At 43.2% G+C, this 17,392-nt stretch overlaps 1 protein-coding gene across 1 annotated transcript; it reads left to right on the plus strand.

Annotated features, from left to right (window-relative positions):
* Positions 1 to 3,252: 3,252 nt before the first annotated feature.
* On the plus strand, positions 3,253 to 3,498 carry LOC309977493 (mitochondrial import inner membrane translocase subunit Tim8 A-like; the record flags this gene model as incomplete). The annotated part of the gene is made up of 1 exon (XM_082863611.1): positions 3,253 to 3,498. The coding sequence occupies one exon, from the start codon at positions 3,253 to 3,255 to the stop codon at positions 3,496 to 3,498; it is 246 nt and encodes an 81-aa protein (XP_082719737.1).
* Positions 3,499 to 17,392: the final 13,894 nt, after the last annotated feature.

The following is a 17,392-nucleotide window of genomic DNA, read 5'->3' on the forward strand; positions in this document are numbered from 1 at the left end:
AAGGATGGCTCAACATATGTAAATCAATCAATGTAATACACTACATCAAGAAAAGAAAAGACAAAAACCACGTGACCATCTCAATAGATGCAGAAAAAGCATTTGATAAAATTCAACATCCATTCATGATAAAAACTCTCACCAAAGTGGGTATAAAGGGAACATATCTCAACATAATAAAAGCTATTTATGAGACTTCCCTGGTGGCACAGTGTTTAAGAATCTGCCTGCCAATGCAGGGGACACGGGTTCGAACCCTGGTCCAGGAAGATCCCACATGCCACGGAGCAAGTAAGCCTGTATGCCACAACTAGTGAACCTGTGCTCTAGAGCCCACAAGCCACAACTACTGAGCCCGTGTGCCACAACTACTGAAGTCCATGTGCCTAGAGCCCATGCTCTGCAACAAGAGAAGCCACCACAATGAGAAGCCCATGCACTGCAACAAAGAGTAACCCCCACTCACTGAAACTAGAGAAAGCCCGCACGCAACAACAAAGACCCAATGCAGCCAAAAAGAAAAGCTACTTATGACAAACCCACAACCAACATAATACTCAACGGTGAAAAGCTGAAAGCCTTCCTGCTAAAATCTGGAACAAGACAAGGACGCCCACCCTCACCACTTCTATTCAACATAGTATTGGAAGTCCTAGCCAGAGCAATCAAACAAGAAAAAGAAATAAAATGTATCCAAATTGAAAGGAAAGATGTAAAATTCTCATTATATGCAGATGACATGATACTATATATTGAAAACCCTAAAGACTCCACACAAAAACTACTAGAACTGATAACTGAATTCAGCAAGGTAGCAGGATACAAGATTAACACACAGAAATCAGCTGCACTTCTTTACACTAACAATGAAATATCAGAAAGGGAAAGTAAGAAAACAATCCCTTTTAAAATTTCATTAAAAAAATTAAAATACTTTGGGCTTCCCTGGTAGCACAGTGGTTGAGAATCTGCCTGCTAATGCAGGGGACACAGGTTCGAGCCCTGGTCTGGGAAGATCCCACATGCCACGGAGCAACTAGGCCCGTGAGCCACAGCTACTGAGCCTGCACATCTGGAGCCTGTGCTCCACCACAAGAGAGGCTGCAATAGTGAGAGGCCCGTGCACCGCGATGATGAGTGGCCCCCGCTTGCCACAACTAGAGAAAGCCCTCACACAGAAACGAAGACCCAACACAGCCAACAATAAATAAATAAACAAATGTGGGGTTAAAAAAAATTAAAATACTTAGAAATAAACCTGATCAAGGAGGTAAAAGACTTATATGCTGAGAGCTATAAAACACCGATAAAAGAAACTGAAGATGATTCAAAGAAATGGAAAGCTATCCCATGATCTTGGGTTAGAAGAATTAATAGTGTTAAAATGGCCATACCACCCAAAGCGATCTACAGATTCAATGAAATCTCCATCAAATTACCCACGACATTTTTCACAGAACTAGAACAAGAAAATTCTAAAATTTATATGGACCCATAAAAGACCCATATTGCCAAAGCAATCCTGAGGAAAAAGAAAAAAGCTGGAAGCATAACCCTCCCACACCACAGACAATACTATAAAGTTATAGTCATCAAAACAGCATGGTACTGGCATAAAAACAGACACATGGATCAATGGAACAGAAGAGAGAGCCCAGAAATAAACCCACACACCTATGGTCAATTAATTTTCAACAAAGGAGGCAAGAATATACAATGGAAAAAAGACAATCTCTTCAGGAAGTGGTGGTGGGAAAGCTGGACAGCCACATGTAAATCAATGAAGTTAGAACACTCCCTCATACCATACACAAAAATAAACTCAAAATGGCTTAAAGACTTAAACATGAGACATGATACTATAAAACTTTTAGAAGAGAACATATGCAAAACATTCTCTGACATAAACCATAACAATGTTTTGTTAGGTCAGTCTTCCAAGGCAAAAGAAATAAAAGCAAAAATAAACAAATGGGACCTAATCAAACTTATAAGCTCTTGCACAACAAAGGAAACCACAAACAAAACGAAAAGACAACCTACGGACTGGGAGAAAATATTTGCAAACAATGTGATTGAAAAGGGCTTAATTTCCAAAATATATAAACAGCTCATACAACTCAATAACAACAAAAAACAAATAACCCAACAAAAAAATGGACAGAGACCTAAATAGACTTTTCTTCAAAGAACATACAGATGGCCAATAGGCACATAAAAAGATGCTCAACATCACTAGTTGGTAGAGAAATGCAAATCAGAACTATAAGGTGATATCACCGCACACTGGTCAGAATGACCACCATGAAAAAGTCAAATAAATGCTGGAGAGGGTGTAGTGAAAAGAAAACCCTCTTATGCTGTTGGTGAGTATGTAAGCTGGTAAAGCCACTATGGAGAACAGTATGGAGGTTCCTTAAAAAACTGAAAATAGAGTTACCTTATGATCCAGCGATCCCCCTCCTGGTCATACATCTGGAGAAAACACTAATTCAAAAAGATACATGCACCCCTATGTTCACAGAAGCACTATTTACAATAGTCAAGACATGGAAACTACATAAATGTCCAACAGATGGAAGGATAAAGATGTGGTGTGTGTACACACACACACACACACACACACACACACACACACAATGGAATACTACTCAGCCATAAAAAAGAATGAAATAATGCTATTTGCAGCTACATGGATGGACCTAGAGGTTATCATACTAGGCAAAGTAAGCCAGAAAGAGAAAGACAAATACCATATGATATCCCTTATACGTGGAATCTAAAATATGATACAAGTGAACTTATTACAAAACAGAAACAGGGGCTTCCTGGTAGCACCGTGGTTAAGAAGCCGCCTGCCAATGACATGAGTTCGAACTCTGGTCTGGGAAGATCCCACATGCCACGAAGCAACTAAGCCCGTGCACCACAACTATTGAGCCCGCGTTCTAGAGCCCTCTAACCACAGCTACTGAGCATGCACACCACAGCTACTGAAGCCTGCACGCCTAGAGCCCGTGCTCTGCAACGAGAAGCCACCACAATGAGAAGCCCGTGCACCCCAACAAAGAGTAGCCCCACTCGCCACAACTAGAGAAAGCCCGTGCACAGCAACGAAAACCCAATGCAGCCAAAAATAAATGGTAATAAATAAAATATTAAAAAATCTTAACAAACAAAACAAAAGAGAAGCAGACGTGAAGGTTGGTGAGTTGGTGCAGAGTTTGTCTCAGCACGCGTGGCCGCGCTGGGATGGATTCCTCCTCATCTTCCTCCACAGTGGGTTTGGGCTCGGTTGACTGGCAGCTGCAGCATTTCATGGACGTAGAGGCTCAGAAGCAGCGCTTCCAGCAGCTGGTGCACCAGATGATGAAACTTTGTTGGGAAAAGTGCACAGACAAGCCTGGGCCAAAGTTGGACAGTCCGGCTGAGGCCTGTTTTGTGAACTGCATTGGGCGCTTCATTGATACAAGCCAATTCAACTTGAATCGACTGTAACAGACCCAGAAATCCAAGCCAGTCTTCTCAGAAAGCTGTTCTGACTGACTTCAGCATTACCTCTTTGGAAAAGGAAAGTAGTTCAAGAAAAGAAGAGCAGTTGATGGGATGGTTGAAGAAAAGGTGGGGGATCGGCTCCCCCTTTGTCACTCTTGGGACATCCTGTCATCTGAGAATGAACAAAGACCAATTTTTTTTGTGAGGGGGGTGTTTGAGGGTCAAATGTGTTTGGGGTTATGTTTTTTAATGCTAATCTGGGGAAAACAAATGACAGATGAATGGAAAATTCTACTAGATATATATTACTCTATGTGGGATGAAGCTTTTCTCATAGTCCCATTAACTGCTCCCTACAATTTTAATAGGGGAACTGCTCTATAATTTGATAGTGGGGCCACATAAGTAATAATCTGTTATTTGTGTGGATTCGTTTCAGATTTCTAGAGAGATCGACATACGTCTTTGTGTCTCTCAGAAAGGGCAGCAGCAGGGGAAAGAGTAATTTGGTACTTGACTGTAGCCCTCCTTATCTCGTGTTTGACTATCAGTGATGGAAAAAAAGATGTATTGAATATTCATACAGTACATTTCACCTTTCTAGATTATCTCTCTCCCTTATACTGTGATTCACTTAAATATCTATATAAATTACAGTCTTGAGCTAGTACAGGTAACCTGAGAGTCTAGAGGCCTTTGGTTAAAGGAATCTAGCCAGTGAACATAATTCTCATACTAAACTGCCACAAGGAAGAAGTTAACTTACCCTGTATATTGAGGTCCAAAAAAATTGAAAGATGTGCCTAAATGAAAAAATAAGTTATAAAGATTTAGGCCACTCAAAAACTAACAGCCGTTTCAGGTAGAGGTGCATGCCTAATGTAAATCAGCATAGTTTCCGTTTAGTGCGTTCTTTTAATCACTGAAATAAAAGATTCTACAAGAAAAAAAAAAAACAGAAAAAGAAACAGACTCACAGATACAGAAAACAAACTTAAAGTTACCAAAAGGGAAAGGGAGTGGAGGAAGGGATAAGTTAGGAGCTTAGGATAAACAGATACAAACTACTATATACAGATAAACAACAAGGTCCTACTGTAGAGCACAGGGAACTATATTCAATATCTTGTAATAAACCATAATGGAAAAGACAAGAGTAAATGAGGCCAGCTGGGAGTCTCTTGGGCTGTGGTGGGAGAGGTGGGGTTGGGCTTTGGATGAGAGGAGGTAGATAGAAAAAAGGTGTGACTGGTGTAGAGTCAGCACATGCAATACTGGAGAGGACGTAGGGCTTGTGACTTCCACACAAGGTCAAAACCTGTGTTCCTGTTTTATCGGGTTAACCAAAAAGTTCGTTCAGGTTTTCCCGTAAGATGCTACCGAAAAACCCGAACCAATATTTTTGGCCAACCCAGTATTTTGTAACTCTCGCAGTTTTAGGTTTTTCTATATATGTCTATGATCCATAGTTATTTAATTTTTATAAGTTCTCTTTGCATACCCAATTGCATACCCAACTGCTACCGCACACTGATCTAACAAATCATTCTTTCTATACCAAATTGCTTTTGTCCCTTCACTGAAAAACAACTGATCAGTTGTGTGTATGTTTATTTCTAGACCTCCTATTCCCTTACATTTATCTATTTGTATTTATGCTAGCACTTTCTTGTTTCCAGGTTGTTTGGCTATTCTTGGTCCTTTGCACTTGCATTTTCATTGTAGAATCCACTTCGCAATTTCTATTAAAATAAAAAGAGCTTACCGAGATTTTGACTTGGATTTCACTTAATACATAGATCAATTTAGAAGGAAATATTGAGTGTTACAATCCGTAAATGTGAGATATCTCTCCTTTTATTGGGTCTTAATTTTTTTTCTCTAATTTTTAAAATTCTGTTTACCCATCTTGCATGTATTTTCTACATCTAATGGTATGCTAAATTTTAATTGTATTGACTATATTTTCTTATTTTTTTTGTATTTTTCCTACTCTGGCCTTTGGGGCCTTATTCCTGGCAAGGCTATCCCTCTCAGAGCTAGTTAATTCCTGCAGGTAAAAAATCCCTCCCCTATAAGCATGCTTGTTATACACAAACCGACCAATCTGGAGCCCACACCCCCAACCATAACCTTATCAAACTCACACACCAAACCAATAATCCTCCCTGCCCTATACCATACCTAGCTCTGGTACCTATACCAGAGCTAGGTACGGGACAACTAGTGTCCACCCTTCCAAAACAGAGCCCGTTGAAAAATTTCAAACTGTCTGTCTTAGTCTTATAGGTCTGCTATAACAGAAGACCATAGACTGGGTGATTTATGAAGAACAGACATTCATTTATCCCAATTCTGGTGACTGGAAGTCCTCCAATGTCATAAAGGTGCCTCATGATTGGGTGAAGGTCCTCTTCTGGGTGGCAACTAGGGATGACCCCTGAAGCCCAAAGTCTGCCAGAATTTTTCAAGACTGTGAGCCATGCTCTTCTTGACCTGCCTCCTGAGCAGAAGGTGGAGGCCCAGCATATGCGGCCCAGTATGACATGCTGTGCTTCCTGTTTCTAGGGAACCGTGTAAGTGTCCTTCTTCAAAGTAACTTCCATGTCTGCATGTCTCACAGTGCATGATTAAAACAAGTCTCTGGTACATTTCAACACAGACATTTGGGGCGGGGAGGGGGGATCTGAAGTTCTCAACTGTTTATTGTTATTGCAAATAGAATGGTTTCTTTTATATGGATCTTGAATTCTTCAAGCTTCAGATACTCAGTCGTTCTAGCAGGGTCTTTTGGTTAATGTTATGTTTTGTTTTTTATTGAAGTATAGCTGATGTACAATATTATATAAATTAGAGGAGTACAATATAGTGATTCACAATTTTTAAAGGTTGTACTCCATTTATAGTTATAGAATATTGGCTATATTCCCTGTGTTGTACAATATATCCTTGTAGCTTATTTTGTACATCACAGTTTGTACCTCTGATTCCCCTACCCTTATATGGCCCCTCGCCACTTCCCTTTCCTCACAGGTAACCACTAGTTTGTTCTCTGTACCTGTGAGTCAGCTTCTTTTTTGTTATATTCACTAGTTTGTTGTATTTTTAAGATTCCACATATAAGTGATATTATACAGCATTTGTCTTTCTCTATCTGACTTATTTCCCTTAGCATAATACCCTCCAAGTCCATCCATGTTGTTGCAAATGGCAAAATTTCATTCTTTCTTATGGCTGAGTAGTATTCCATTGTATATGTTTATTTTGGGTTATGCTTTGTTTGGAGATCCCATAGAGTTTTCTCCGTAGATCAGTTTTATTTTTTCCTTAGCAATGTGAGTAATTTTACTTTTTATTGCCTCATTATTGTGACAATAACCTCCATCTCAATATTGAATAGAAGTCTAGTTTTATTAAAATTTCCAGTATAATATTGAACCAAAGTCTTGCTTAATTTGGCTTTGTCTTATTTTTCTACTTTTTTAAGGGACAACATGCCATTAAATTGAGGCCATTCTTTTCGCACATGTGTTTGGTCTATAAATTTTAAAATTACAAATAAAAATATAGGTATTTACTCCATTAAAAAAAAAGCTTCACAGTGAAATCTAGACTGGTATTTGAACAATATTCAGGTATCACAGCCGAGTCAAGTTGATATATAAAATTAATCATCACAAGTTCACCTCTTGTCAACTTGGCACCATACAAACTTAAACCACTCCTTATCTCCAAATAAAGACAACAACAAGGTCATGATACAACTATCCTGTGTACAACTAAAAATACAATAACTCTTTCTTCAGAAAGGAGACAGATTCCCTGGGTAACATTCACTCTCCTCCTTGATATCCTATAACAAAATACTATGATATAAATTTAACAATACTTAAATACTGTGATGTGAAGTCAACACATCATCTGTTAAATGACAAGGGCGTGAAAGAAGGAAGAAAAAGATATTGGCTGGAGCTTCCCTGGTGGCGCAGTGGTTGAGAGTCCGCCTGCTGACGCAGGGGACACGGGTTCGTGCCCCGGTTCAGGAGGATCCCACATGCCGCGGAGCGGCTGAGCCTGTGAGCCATGGCCGCTGAGCCTGCACGTCCGGAGCCTGTGCTCCGCAACGGGAGAGGCCAAAACAGTGAGAGGCCCACGTACCGAAAAAAAAAAAAATTAGGAAGAAATACTCATGACATTACTGATTACTATCCTCACTTCTGTTAATGGTCACATGAGCTAACTAATATGTAGCTCTTCCACAATCCATTCCATGCTCCTTTTGTCCTCAGCAGCACCTCGAATGGTCTTTTCTTTCTTCTTTTTTTTGCGGTACGGGGGCATCTCACTGTTGTGGCCTCTCCCGCTGTGGCACGCAGGCTCCGGACGCGCAGTCTCAGCGGCCATGGCTCACAGGCCTAGCCGCTCTGCGGCATGTGGGATCCTCCCGGACCGGGACACGAACCCGTGTCCCCTGCATCGGCAGGCGGACTCTCAACCACTGCGCCACTAGGGAAGCCCTCGAATGATTATTTTTTATTCCCTGATGGGGTGACCAAAGCATTCTTTCCTGAAGGGTCTGGGCCATGAGTTGTCCTGCCTGAAGTAGGTTGTGGATAGTTTTCCATTGACTTTACCATAGATCATGACAAGACATCTTAAGGGATCTCTGCATTCCAGACACACACTTCCTTTGTGCAAGTACCAGTGGGAAGTATAGTCCAATTTGCACCTGATAATCACATTCAATCACCAGAGCCAGCACAGTAACTCTTACTTTTCCTGTTGATTCAGAAGCATGAGTAGTGCAAAGTGGCAGACTGGCAGTGTTACTCTCCAGGACAATGGAATCATTCTACTGCAGTAGTGAAAGCACTCTTCCCTTTGCAACTAAGACCTCTACACAATCAGTGCTTCATGAAGACAGGAAGCAAAAATTTTCCCTAGTGCCTCTCTATGGATAACTGTCAGTGGTGCCACTCACATATCTACCCCTTGATTCCTGGACGCATCAATCCAGGCTATGGGACAAATAGTCCTATTTGTTGTTTGATGATTCAGAGCCTATACAGCTTCCTGGGGAATCTTTCCCTGGCCCTCCAAGTATTGCCACATAGCAATCTGCCCAGGCCACAGGAAACATGTGAGGATCATGTAGACACCAGGGACCTTTGAAACAATATTGTGCTGTTTAGGAAGATCCCTGGGTGGCACTGATGACAAATGCCATGTAGGGGTCTGCCTGACTCACCCTCTCTTCTGAGAACAGCCCTGCTAACTGGGCTGTGGGGACACCTGACCTCAGCAGGCTGGGCCAATCAGCTTCCCTCCTGTGGAATCAGGAACAGGGACCTCAGACTGAGGCCCAAGGGTGCTGGGCACTGGGATGGGGGCTGGTGTTCAGAAGGACATTGTTTCTATCCCACCAATTACTGCTACAGACACAGCGAGACCAGGCAGGAGAAGGGACCAGAAAACTGCAGGACCTGTGGGGAGGAGGAAAGGTGACTCCTGTGTCCTTCCTGATCAGCCCAGAAACAAGGTGGGTAGTGTCCCTCACAGGTGTGAGAGCTGAGCACTTACCCAGTGAGAACAGTAGCTCACAGGTCTCCAGCATCACCTCCTGTTACAGAGTCCTCTGGTCCAGGTCAAGTTGTCCCCACTCCTCTTGGTCACAGCCACATTCTTAAAGGTCACCACCACCTGGAGAGTCAAACACAGGTAGTGGTGTTGGCCTTGTGCACTTGGCTGGGATCAACCCTGTCACTCTGTTGCTGGTGAAGATGCAGAGAAACCCAGGCTTGAATCATCGAGGCCTCTGGATCGCCAAGTTCTGTGTTGGGCTCAAGGGAAGCAGATGCAACCTTGGAACATAACGCAATTGTGGCTGAGAGAAAAGCCTCCCATGAAGGAAGTCACTGGAGATGACACAGACAGTGTCACAGTGACACAGACAGTGGTGTTCCATGAGGACTGGGGAGAGATGGTAAGTGCTCTGGGAAAATGATCATGATGATAATTCCAACAATGGTAACAGTAAAGTGATAGCACTTAAGCCTCCCTGGTCCTCACAGTGCACCTGCCCCAAGTTGAGGCCTTTACACAATAAGATTCCTTGCTTGGGAACCAGACTTCCAGGGTTTGAATCAAGACTCTGGAATTTGACATTTCCTGCCAGTGCGACCACAGGGAGGCCATCCCATCATTTCTCTAAGCCTCGATTTCTGCATCAATAGAACAATCAGTCCCACTTCACCAGGCCGTTTGGAGAACTAAAGAGAAAATGTTTACATGTGAGATGCTGGACTGCCTGGCACAGTTACGTGTTCAATGTATTTTGTGACTCTTACTAATCCTCCCACAGCCCATGAGGTAAATGCCATCATCACCTCCGTGTCACAGCCAGAGGTCTGAGCCCCAGGCAGCTCTAGAAAATCAGCCACAACCTCAAATTTAAGGAGCAGAAGTGGGAATTGAACATCCAGTAAAAGCGGGAACAGAGTTGCCAGAAGATTGGCAGGTAGGGCAGGGGTACCTTAGCCAGAATTATTATAAAACAGCCAGGAAAAGACTATCTTAAGAGGTGACACTGATGCACAGGAAGGGTGGGGAGAGATAGCCCTGCAGAGATCTGGGAACAGGGCCCCAGACAAAGAGAAGTGCAAGCTGAAGCTGGAAACTGGGCAGGACTTTTACAAGTTCAGGACTGCCTGGCCATGTGTGGTGAGTGAGGGAAAAATGGAGGGAAAAAACCTTGGGGGGAAGCAAGGGGCAGATCAAGTAGAGAGAGCACTGTGGGCCATACATAGTTGGGAGAAAGACTATTTATTATAAGTGTGAGGCAAGCACCTGAGGGGGAGACCCATTCATTTACTGAACCATTTGTTGAGTACCTTTTATAAGCCCAGGCTGTTGTTCTATGTCCTAAGCAGCAACAGGTGCTCATGCTCAGGGGCTGGGAAGAGATCCTAAACAAGCAACTAAATAAATGAGCAAGACAATGTCACAGGGACACAAAGATTCCAAAGTCAAGAAAATAGCGCGAGATGACAAGAGGTTACAGTCTGCTTTAGACAGGGCACCACGAAAAGCCTCTTTCAGGACAGTACACTGGAGTGAGTCTGATATAAAGTGAGGAAGGAGCCAAGTGAATGGGAAGTTAACAAATAAGACAAGTCCTGACAGCGATCAGGACTATGATGAGGGTACTCAGGGTCACGGCTATGGAATTACCCAGGACCTGTTGTGTTTTAATGTCCAAAGGGACACCACACTCCTGCACACTATCACCACTTACCATATGTAACTGAACCTCAAACAGGAAAACAGATTCAGTGGGAAGCCAGTTCGACTGGCTGTAAACTGAAAGACAAATTCCTTGGCCTTCTGGGCGCCCTGTCTCTCCTGACACCTTTTCTATCCTAGCAGGGCTGCAATCCCCAAGCTGCTGCAGGCTACTCCTGCCTCTTCCCCACCCCAGCCCTTATCTCTGTAGAGGTTACACAGCTGGGAAACCCAAGGGTCAGATTCTCCCAGGAATGAGCCTCTAACATCAACAAAGGCTCAAGAGGCACCTCTGTGGAAAGAGAGCCAGAGCGATGCTCCCTGCACCGTGCTGGACGCGGGGGGATACACGTCACCCATGTGCTTTTTCTAGTTCCCTCAAACCCAGTTGGAGGAACTTTAATATACCTGTTTTGTGCCCGAGAAAACAGAAACCAAGGGCAACAGGGAAAGCTGCTCAAGGTCCTAGACTCGGGAAGGGGCGGGGCCGCAACACACAGAAAGGTCTCCGGACTGTGCGGCCTGCACTCCTCCCTGCGGGTCCTTCCACGCCAGCGGTATGGGGTCAGGGAGATTCGAGAAACCACATCTCTACCTACCACACAGCGTCCCACTGACTGACAGAAATGGGACCCTCCGTGTGAAGCTCCTAACCTGGATTCCCACCCGGAGCACAAGCGACCCCATCCCGAGGCTCCGACAAACAATGCCCTGGGGAGGACAAGGTGACGACTCACAGGACACCACCATCCTGCACAGCAGCGCGCCTCGGCCACCTGGATGGGGTCCGAGCGGGCGTGGCCTGGCGCACCTTCCACTCACCTGCGCCGGGGTCACCAGCGCTGCCATCGCACCGCGGGGAGCGTAGGGCCACGTGAGGGCGCCGGAGACCGGCGGGTCCAGCGGGCTTAGCTGACCCTCCCCCAGGTCGTACAAAGGCACAGGTGGGCCCTCCAGGTTGTCCTCCCCGCTCCTTCCCTAAGTCCCGGGAAGAACTCGTAGTGGGTGGGGACACACCAGCCTCACCACAAAGAAAACCCCGCTCCTCCGGCGCAGGAAGTCCCGCCCCTGACAACGCGAGCCAGTAACGCCCCTTTTCTGTGACGCCATCATTCCGGCCCTCACAGCCATCCCGCAAAGCACAGCCTACTGGGTAGTGTGATTCTTTTTTAAAAATTATTTTATTTATTCACTCATTCATTCATTCATTATGCGCTACGTCTTCGTTGGGGCCCGCGGGCTTCTCTGGTTGTGGCGCGCGTGGTAGCGTAGTTCTTGTTCTGCAGCCGGCCGGGAGAGGCTGTCTCTGTTTCTTCTAGGAGCCTGGGGCCCAGAGGCCTGGAGAGGAGCTGGCAAAGGAAATGCAGAGGCTCTAATGAAGGAGGCGAGGCATGGGATGTTCCTAAAGGGAACGATCCAGATTTCCCTGTTGTGTTTTTTGCGTCTTGTCATTTAAGATGCTCGGAATATAACAAGTGGACATACTGTATTGTAAATTTTTTAATGTTCGTATTCTGCTGCCTCAACATCCCCACAGACTGGCTGTGAGCACATCCCCACCCCACCACCCCACCCCGGGTGACTGGGTACACCAGAGTGATGAGGCTGTGGCCCCAACTCAAGTTCCCCTTCTTGTCCTCCCATGACTTAGTGACATTCCAACCCACCAATGAAATCCCCCCATGACTTCTGCCTGGGTACTCCGCCCTGATCCCCAGTAATGGCACTTACCTAGGGGGCCCCACTCTTCTGCTTCGTTGAGAATGCTCTTCAGGTGCTCCTCCTATATGGCTCCTGTGTGGGGTGGCATGCCAGTCTCTCCTAGGACCTGTGAATATAATAAATCCTTTATATGCCTCTAAGGGTACAATTTCCACAACTGTGTTGTAGTGCTCCATAAAGACCCCACAAGTGGGACTTATTTCTCTCTTCACCATATGGGGGAGTAACACATGATATGATATCACTCAGATACAAAGTACCTTCACTCATAGCCGCAAACTAATAAACATTATCTTGTTTCTTTTCAAATACATGTGGATGGAAGCTTTACAATCAGTTTTCTCAGTTTCACTATGTTTGCTCAGAGTCAAGAGAGAAAGGGCTTCACACATGGCCATTACTGGGATGTTGGGGAGGAAGAGGTTGGTGTCCCTAAAAAAGATGGACAGTAGTGAAATCTTTTCTATAAACTTTTAAATAAATTGATGAAGTTCATCAAAAGTAAGTTGGGAAAATATAGGGTAGATTTTTTTTAAATGAGGGTGTTTTGACATAAATTATAATTTTAAGCATATGTTATTATCCAAGTATCTTTATTTTGTCTCTTCTGTTTTTTGAAGAGGTATTCCCTTTAAAGGGAGATATTGTTTTGTAGACTGCATTCAGCCAACAGGAACACAAAGGAAAACCTGAAAGCACACACTGCAATGTCATTCAGTCACAAACTGCATGCTTTTTTTTTTTCTGGCCGGGCTGCACGGATTTCGGGGATCTTAGTTCCCCGACTAGGGATCAAACCTGGAGCCATGGCAGTGAAAGTGCCAAGTCCTAACTACTGGACTGCCAGGGAATTCCCAATAAACTGCACTGCTCTTCAACTCTATGTAGCTCAAAGCTTCAGAGATAATTTTGTAGGCTTCAGTATGTGCAATCAAGGAACAATTAAAAAAGAGTTAAGCCAAGATCATGACAGGGGAAATGGATGATATCTGTCAGGATGCCAAGTCGGAAGTAGATGATGTGGTATTCTGCCTGTTTCCCACACAAAATAATTCTTTCCTGCATGAGTACATCTCAGTGTTTCTGTTGAAACCCCAACAAGTCCAACTATTTTTTCCATATATTTCTAACTCAATTTCCTGAAATAGATACTGCTATGGTCTCAATGTTTGTTTTCCCCTCAATTCTTATGTTCAAAACCTAATGCCTAATGTCATGATATTAGGACATAGGATACTTGGTAGGTGGTTAGGTCAGAAGGGCTCTACCCTCATGAAAGGAACTGTGCCCTTATAAAAGAGGGCCCGGAAAGTTCACTGCTTTTACAATGTGAGGACATGGCAAGAAAAAGGAGGCTTTCTATGAAACAGGAAGTGGGCTCTCACCAGACACTGAATCCATGGGAAACTTGAGTTTGGACTTCCAGCCTCCAGAGCTGTGAGAAATAAATGCCTGTTGATTATAAGCCACCCAGTATATGATGTTTTCTTACAGCAGTTCGAATGGACTAAAACAGATAAAATTAATTTTAAAATATGAGACTTATCTGGGACTTCCCTGGCAGTCAAGTGCTTAAGATTCAGCACTCCCAATGTGGGGGGTATGGGTTCGATCCCTGGGAGGGAAACTAATATCCTGCTTGCTGCATGGCACAGCCAAATAAATAAATAAATAATAAAATAAAATAAGATGGACTTCCCTGGTGGTCCAGTGGGTACTCCGTGCTCCCAATGCAGGGTGCCTGGGTTCGAACCCTGGTCGGGGAACTAGATCCCGCATGCATGCCACAGCTAAGAGTTCCCATGCCACAACTAAGAGTCTGCAAGCTGAAACTAACAGCCCACATGCCACAACTAAAAAAGATCCCGCATGCCACAACTAAACATGCCACAACGAGGATCCCACGCACTGCAACTAAGACAGGGCACAGCCTAAATAAATAAATAAATATTTTTTTAAATAATAAAATAAAATAAGAGACTTATCTGAAAAGAAGAGCCACTTACTAAATGTTTTTTCCTACTAGGAGAGTGCCTACCACGATCACAGTCTTAGTATGTGTGCAACAGGGGCACCTTATCCCTGAGATAAACATTTCATTATTATTTGAGCATGATGTTAGTTGTCCAAATAATTATCCTGAAAAATTGCTAGAGTTGAGGGATCAAGCTCTTGCCTCCCTGATCTTTACAAACTGTATTTTGAGGTAACTGAACGGAAGATTATGGAAAAACTCTTCTTTACAGAGGATTTCTAGCTAATAAATGCAGAAATAGCAGAAGTAGGTGAAATGTTTCAACAGCTTATAAAATAATCAACGACATCAGTGCATGCTGATACAATAGATAAAATAGATAAAAATACAATAGATAAAAGATGCATGGAAACTTGGTACCTGGAGAGAAACGCTAATAACATTGGAAAACAAACACAAAAGAGAGACACCCAGACATCAGAACAGGCTTATGTGATACAGTCACAATTTCTTAACATTGTATGTGGAGTATTAAGGCCAAAGGATGAATCTGAATTTCAAACTTGTTTGGATGGCAAGACTATTCACTGAAATTGGAAATGAATTTCTGTTATTCATGATGAGTTCATGGTGTGTTTAAGACATTCAAGTGGACGCTTTGGATTGAGGAGGTTGATGGGCATTCGGAACAGAATTAGGATCTGAGTTAAGGCTGGACACAGACACTTACCAGCTGGCTGAGCAGAATGAAGGATGTTTTGAAAACAAGAAATATGAAAATATTTTTCTTCTTATTTAAGAATTTACTGTATATCTACACTAACTTTAGAGCAATGGGAAAGCATAGAGAATGTAGATATTTACAAACCCTAATAATGTCAATTTATTTCCTGTAAAGTTGCCAAAGGCATGTAAGGGGGAAAGGATAATATATTGAACAAATTTGCCGGAAAAATTATATGGTGGGGCTTATGTTAAAAGTAAATTTAGGGGGCTTCCCTGCTGGCGCAGTGGTTGAGAGTCCGCCTGCCGATGCAGGGGACACGGGTTCCTGCCCCGGTCCGGGAGGATCCCACATGCTGCGGGGCGGCTGGGCCCATGAGCCATGGCCTCTGAGCCTGCGTGTCCGGAGCCTGTGCTCCGCAACGGGAGAGGCCACAACAGTGAGAGGCCCGCGTACCGAAAAAATAAATAAATAAATAAATAAATAAATAAATAAATAAATAAATTTAGGGACATCCCTGGTGGTACAGTGGTTAAGAATCTGCCTGCCAATACAGGGGACACGGTTTCGATTCCTGGTCCGGGAACATCCTACATGCTGTGGCGCCACTAAGCCTGTGAGCTGCAACTACAGACCCCGCGTGCCTATTGCCCACGAGCCACAACTACTGAAGCCTGTGAGCCACAACTACTGAGCCCACATGCTGCAACTACTAAAGCCCATGTGCCCAGAGTCCGTGCTCCGCAACAAGGGAAGCCACCGCAACAAGAAGCCCGCGCACCGCAACAGAGTAGCCCCCGCTCTCTGCAACTAGAGAAAGCCTGCACGCAGCAACGAAGACCCAGCGCAGCCAAATATAATAAATCAATAAAATAAATAAATTTAAAAAAAAAAGAATGTTGCCTTCAGTAGCTCCCTGGTGGTCCAGTGGTTAGGACTCGGCCGTGGGCCTGGGTTCAATCTCTATGCGGGGAACTAAGATCATGCAAGCCGGGCAGTGGGGCCAAAAAAAAAAGAATATTGCCTTCTCAGGTTTTAAATCTTCCTCTTTTTAATTTGTAGTACTTAAAAAAATAGTAGTACTTATTGAATTTATTATTTATATATTAACTCTTTTAAAATTATAGGTAGCTCAATATCTTCTTGAAGGGTTTTTTTCTTGTTTCAATTTTAATTTTTTTTAAATAAAAGAAGCCTGCTATTATCATATAGTTTGTGCATATGCTATGAAAATTTTTATATTTGCTTTGAGAACTCCTGCAAGGCATGACAAATTAATAGTGTTGTAGAATGTGAAATAAAATGGAATCACTGATGTCAAGGGGTTTTAACGTGGAGCTGGGAGGCTATTAATTAGTGGACATCCTGCACCTCCCCACCTGGTGAAACCATGAACTTTTGATCTGAGCCAACCTGCAAATATTCCAAGGACTCTGCAATAACACTTGCAACTTGTCACACTAATGGACTATTACTTCCCTCTAGTGATAGTCTTAGTACATAATCCTGTTCAACCAAGACTAACTTCTGCCTCCAATTCCAATTAAAATTCTGTAATACAAAACTCTCTTTGCATTTAAAATCCCCTGTATTTTACTCCCTAGCAGAATACCTTTTGGGTTGCTACTTGAATGCGTGTCCCGAATTGCAATTCTGTGATCCCAAGTAAATGTGTTGTGCTTGATTACTGCCTCTCAGGTTTACTGAGGTGGACAGTATCAACGATAGACTAATGTTATCTAACTTTATGTAGTTATTATTTTAGACAATAATGAAGCACACTGAGATATTTTTTTGCATATAATTCCCTTTTTCATTCCAAAATCTTATTGAATTGATTTTTCTTACTTGAAAACTCTTCCAAGATTTTCATAAAGAAACAAAAACAACAAATAAGGACTGTGGCTTGTCTCAGTCTTTTCACAACTGGAATGCATTTTTTTCTAATCCTATATAAAGTTTTATGCTGAGAAATACGAGCTAAAGCAGAATTTTATAAATGTTATGGATACAGGTTTTGCTGGGTCTAATTTTATGTATTTTATTTAATTTTTTTTTAATTTGAAATATAGTCGATTTACAAGGTTCCCTTAGTTTCAGGTACTGTAAATACATTTTTTTCCTGGCCGCGCCATGCACCTTGGGGGATCTTATTTCCCTGACTAAGGATCGAACCCGCCCCCGCTGCAGTGGAA

The sequence above is a fragment of the Leucopleurus acutus genome (genome assembly GCF_964270905.1).
Source record: "Leucopleurus acutus genome assembly, chromosome: 20".
NCBI lineage: Eukaryota > Metazoa > Chordata > Mammalia > Artiodactyla > Delphinidae > Leucopleurus > Leucopleurus acutus.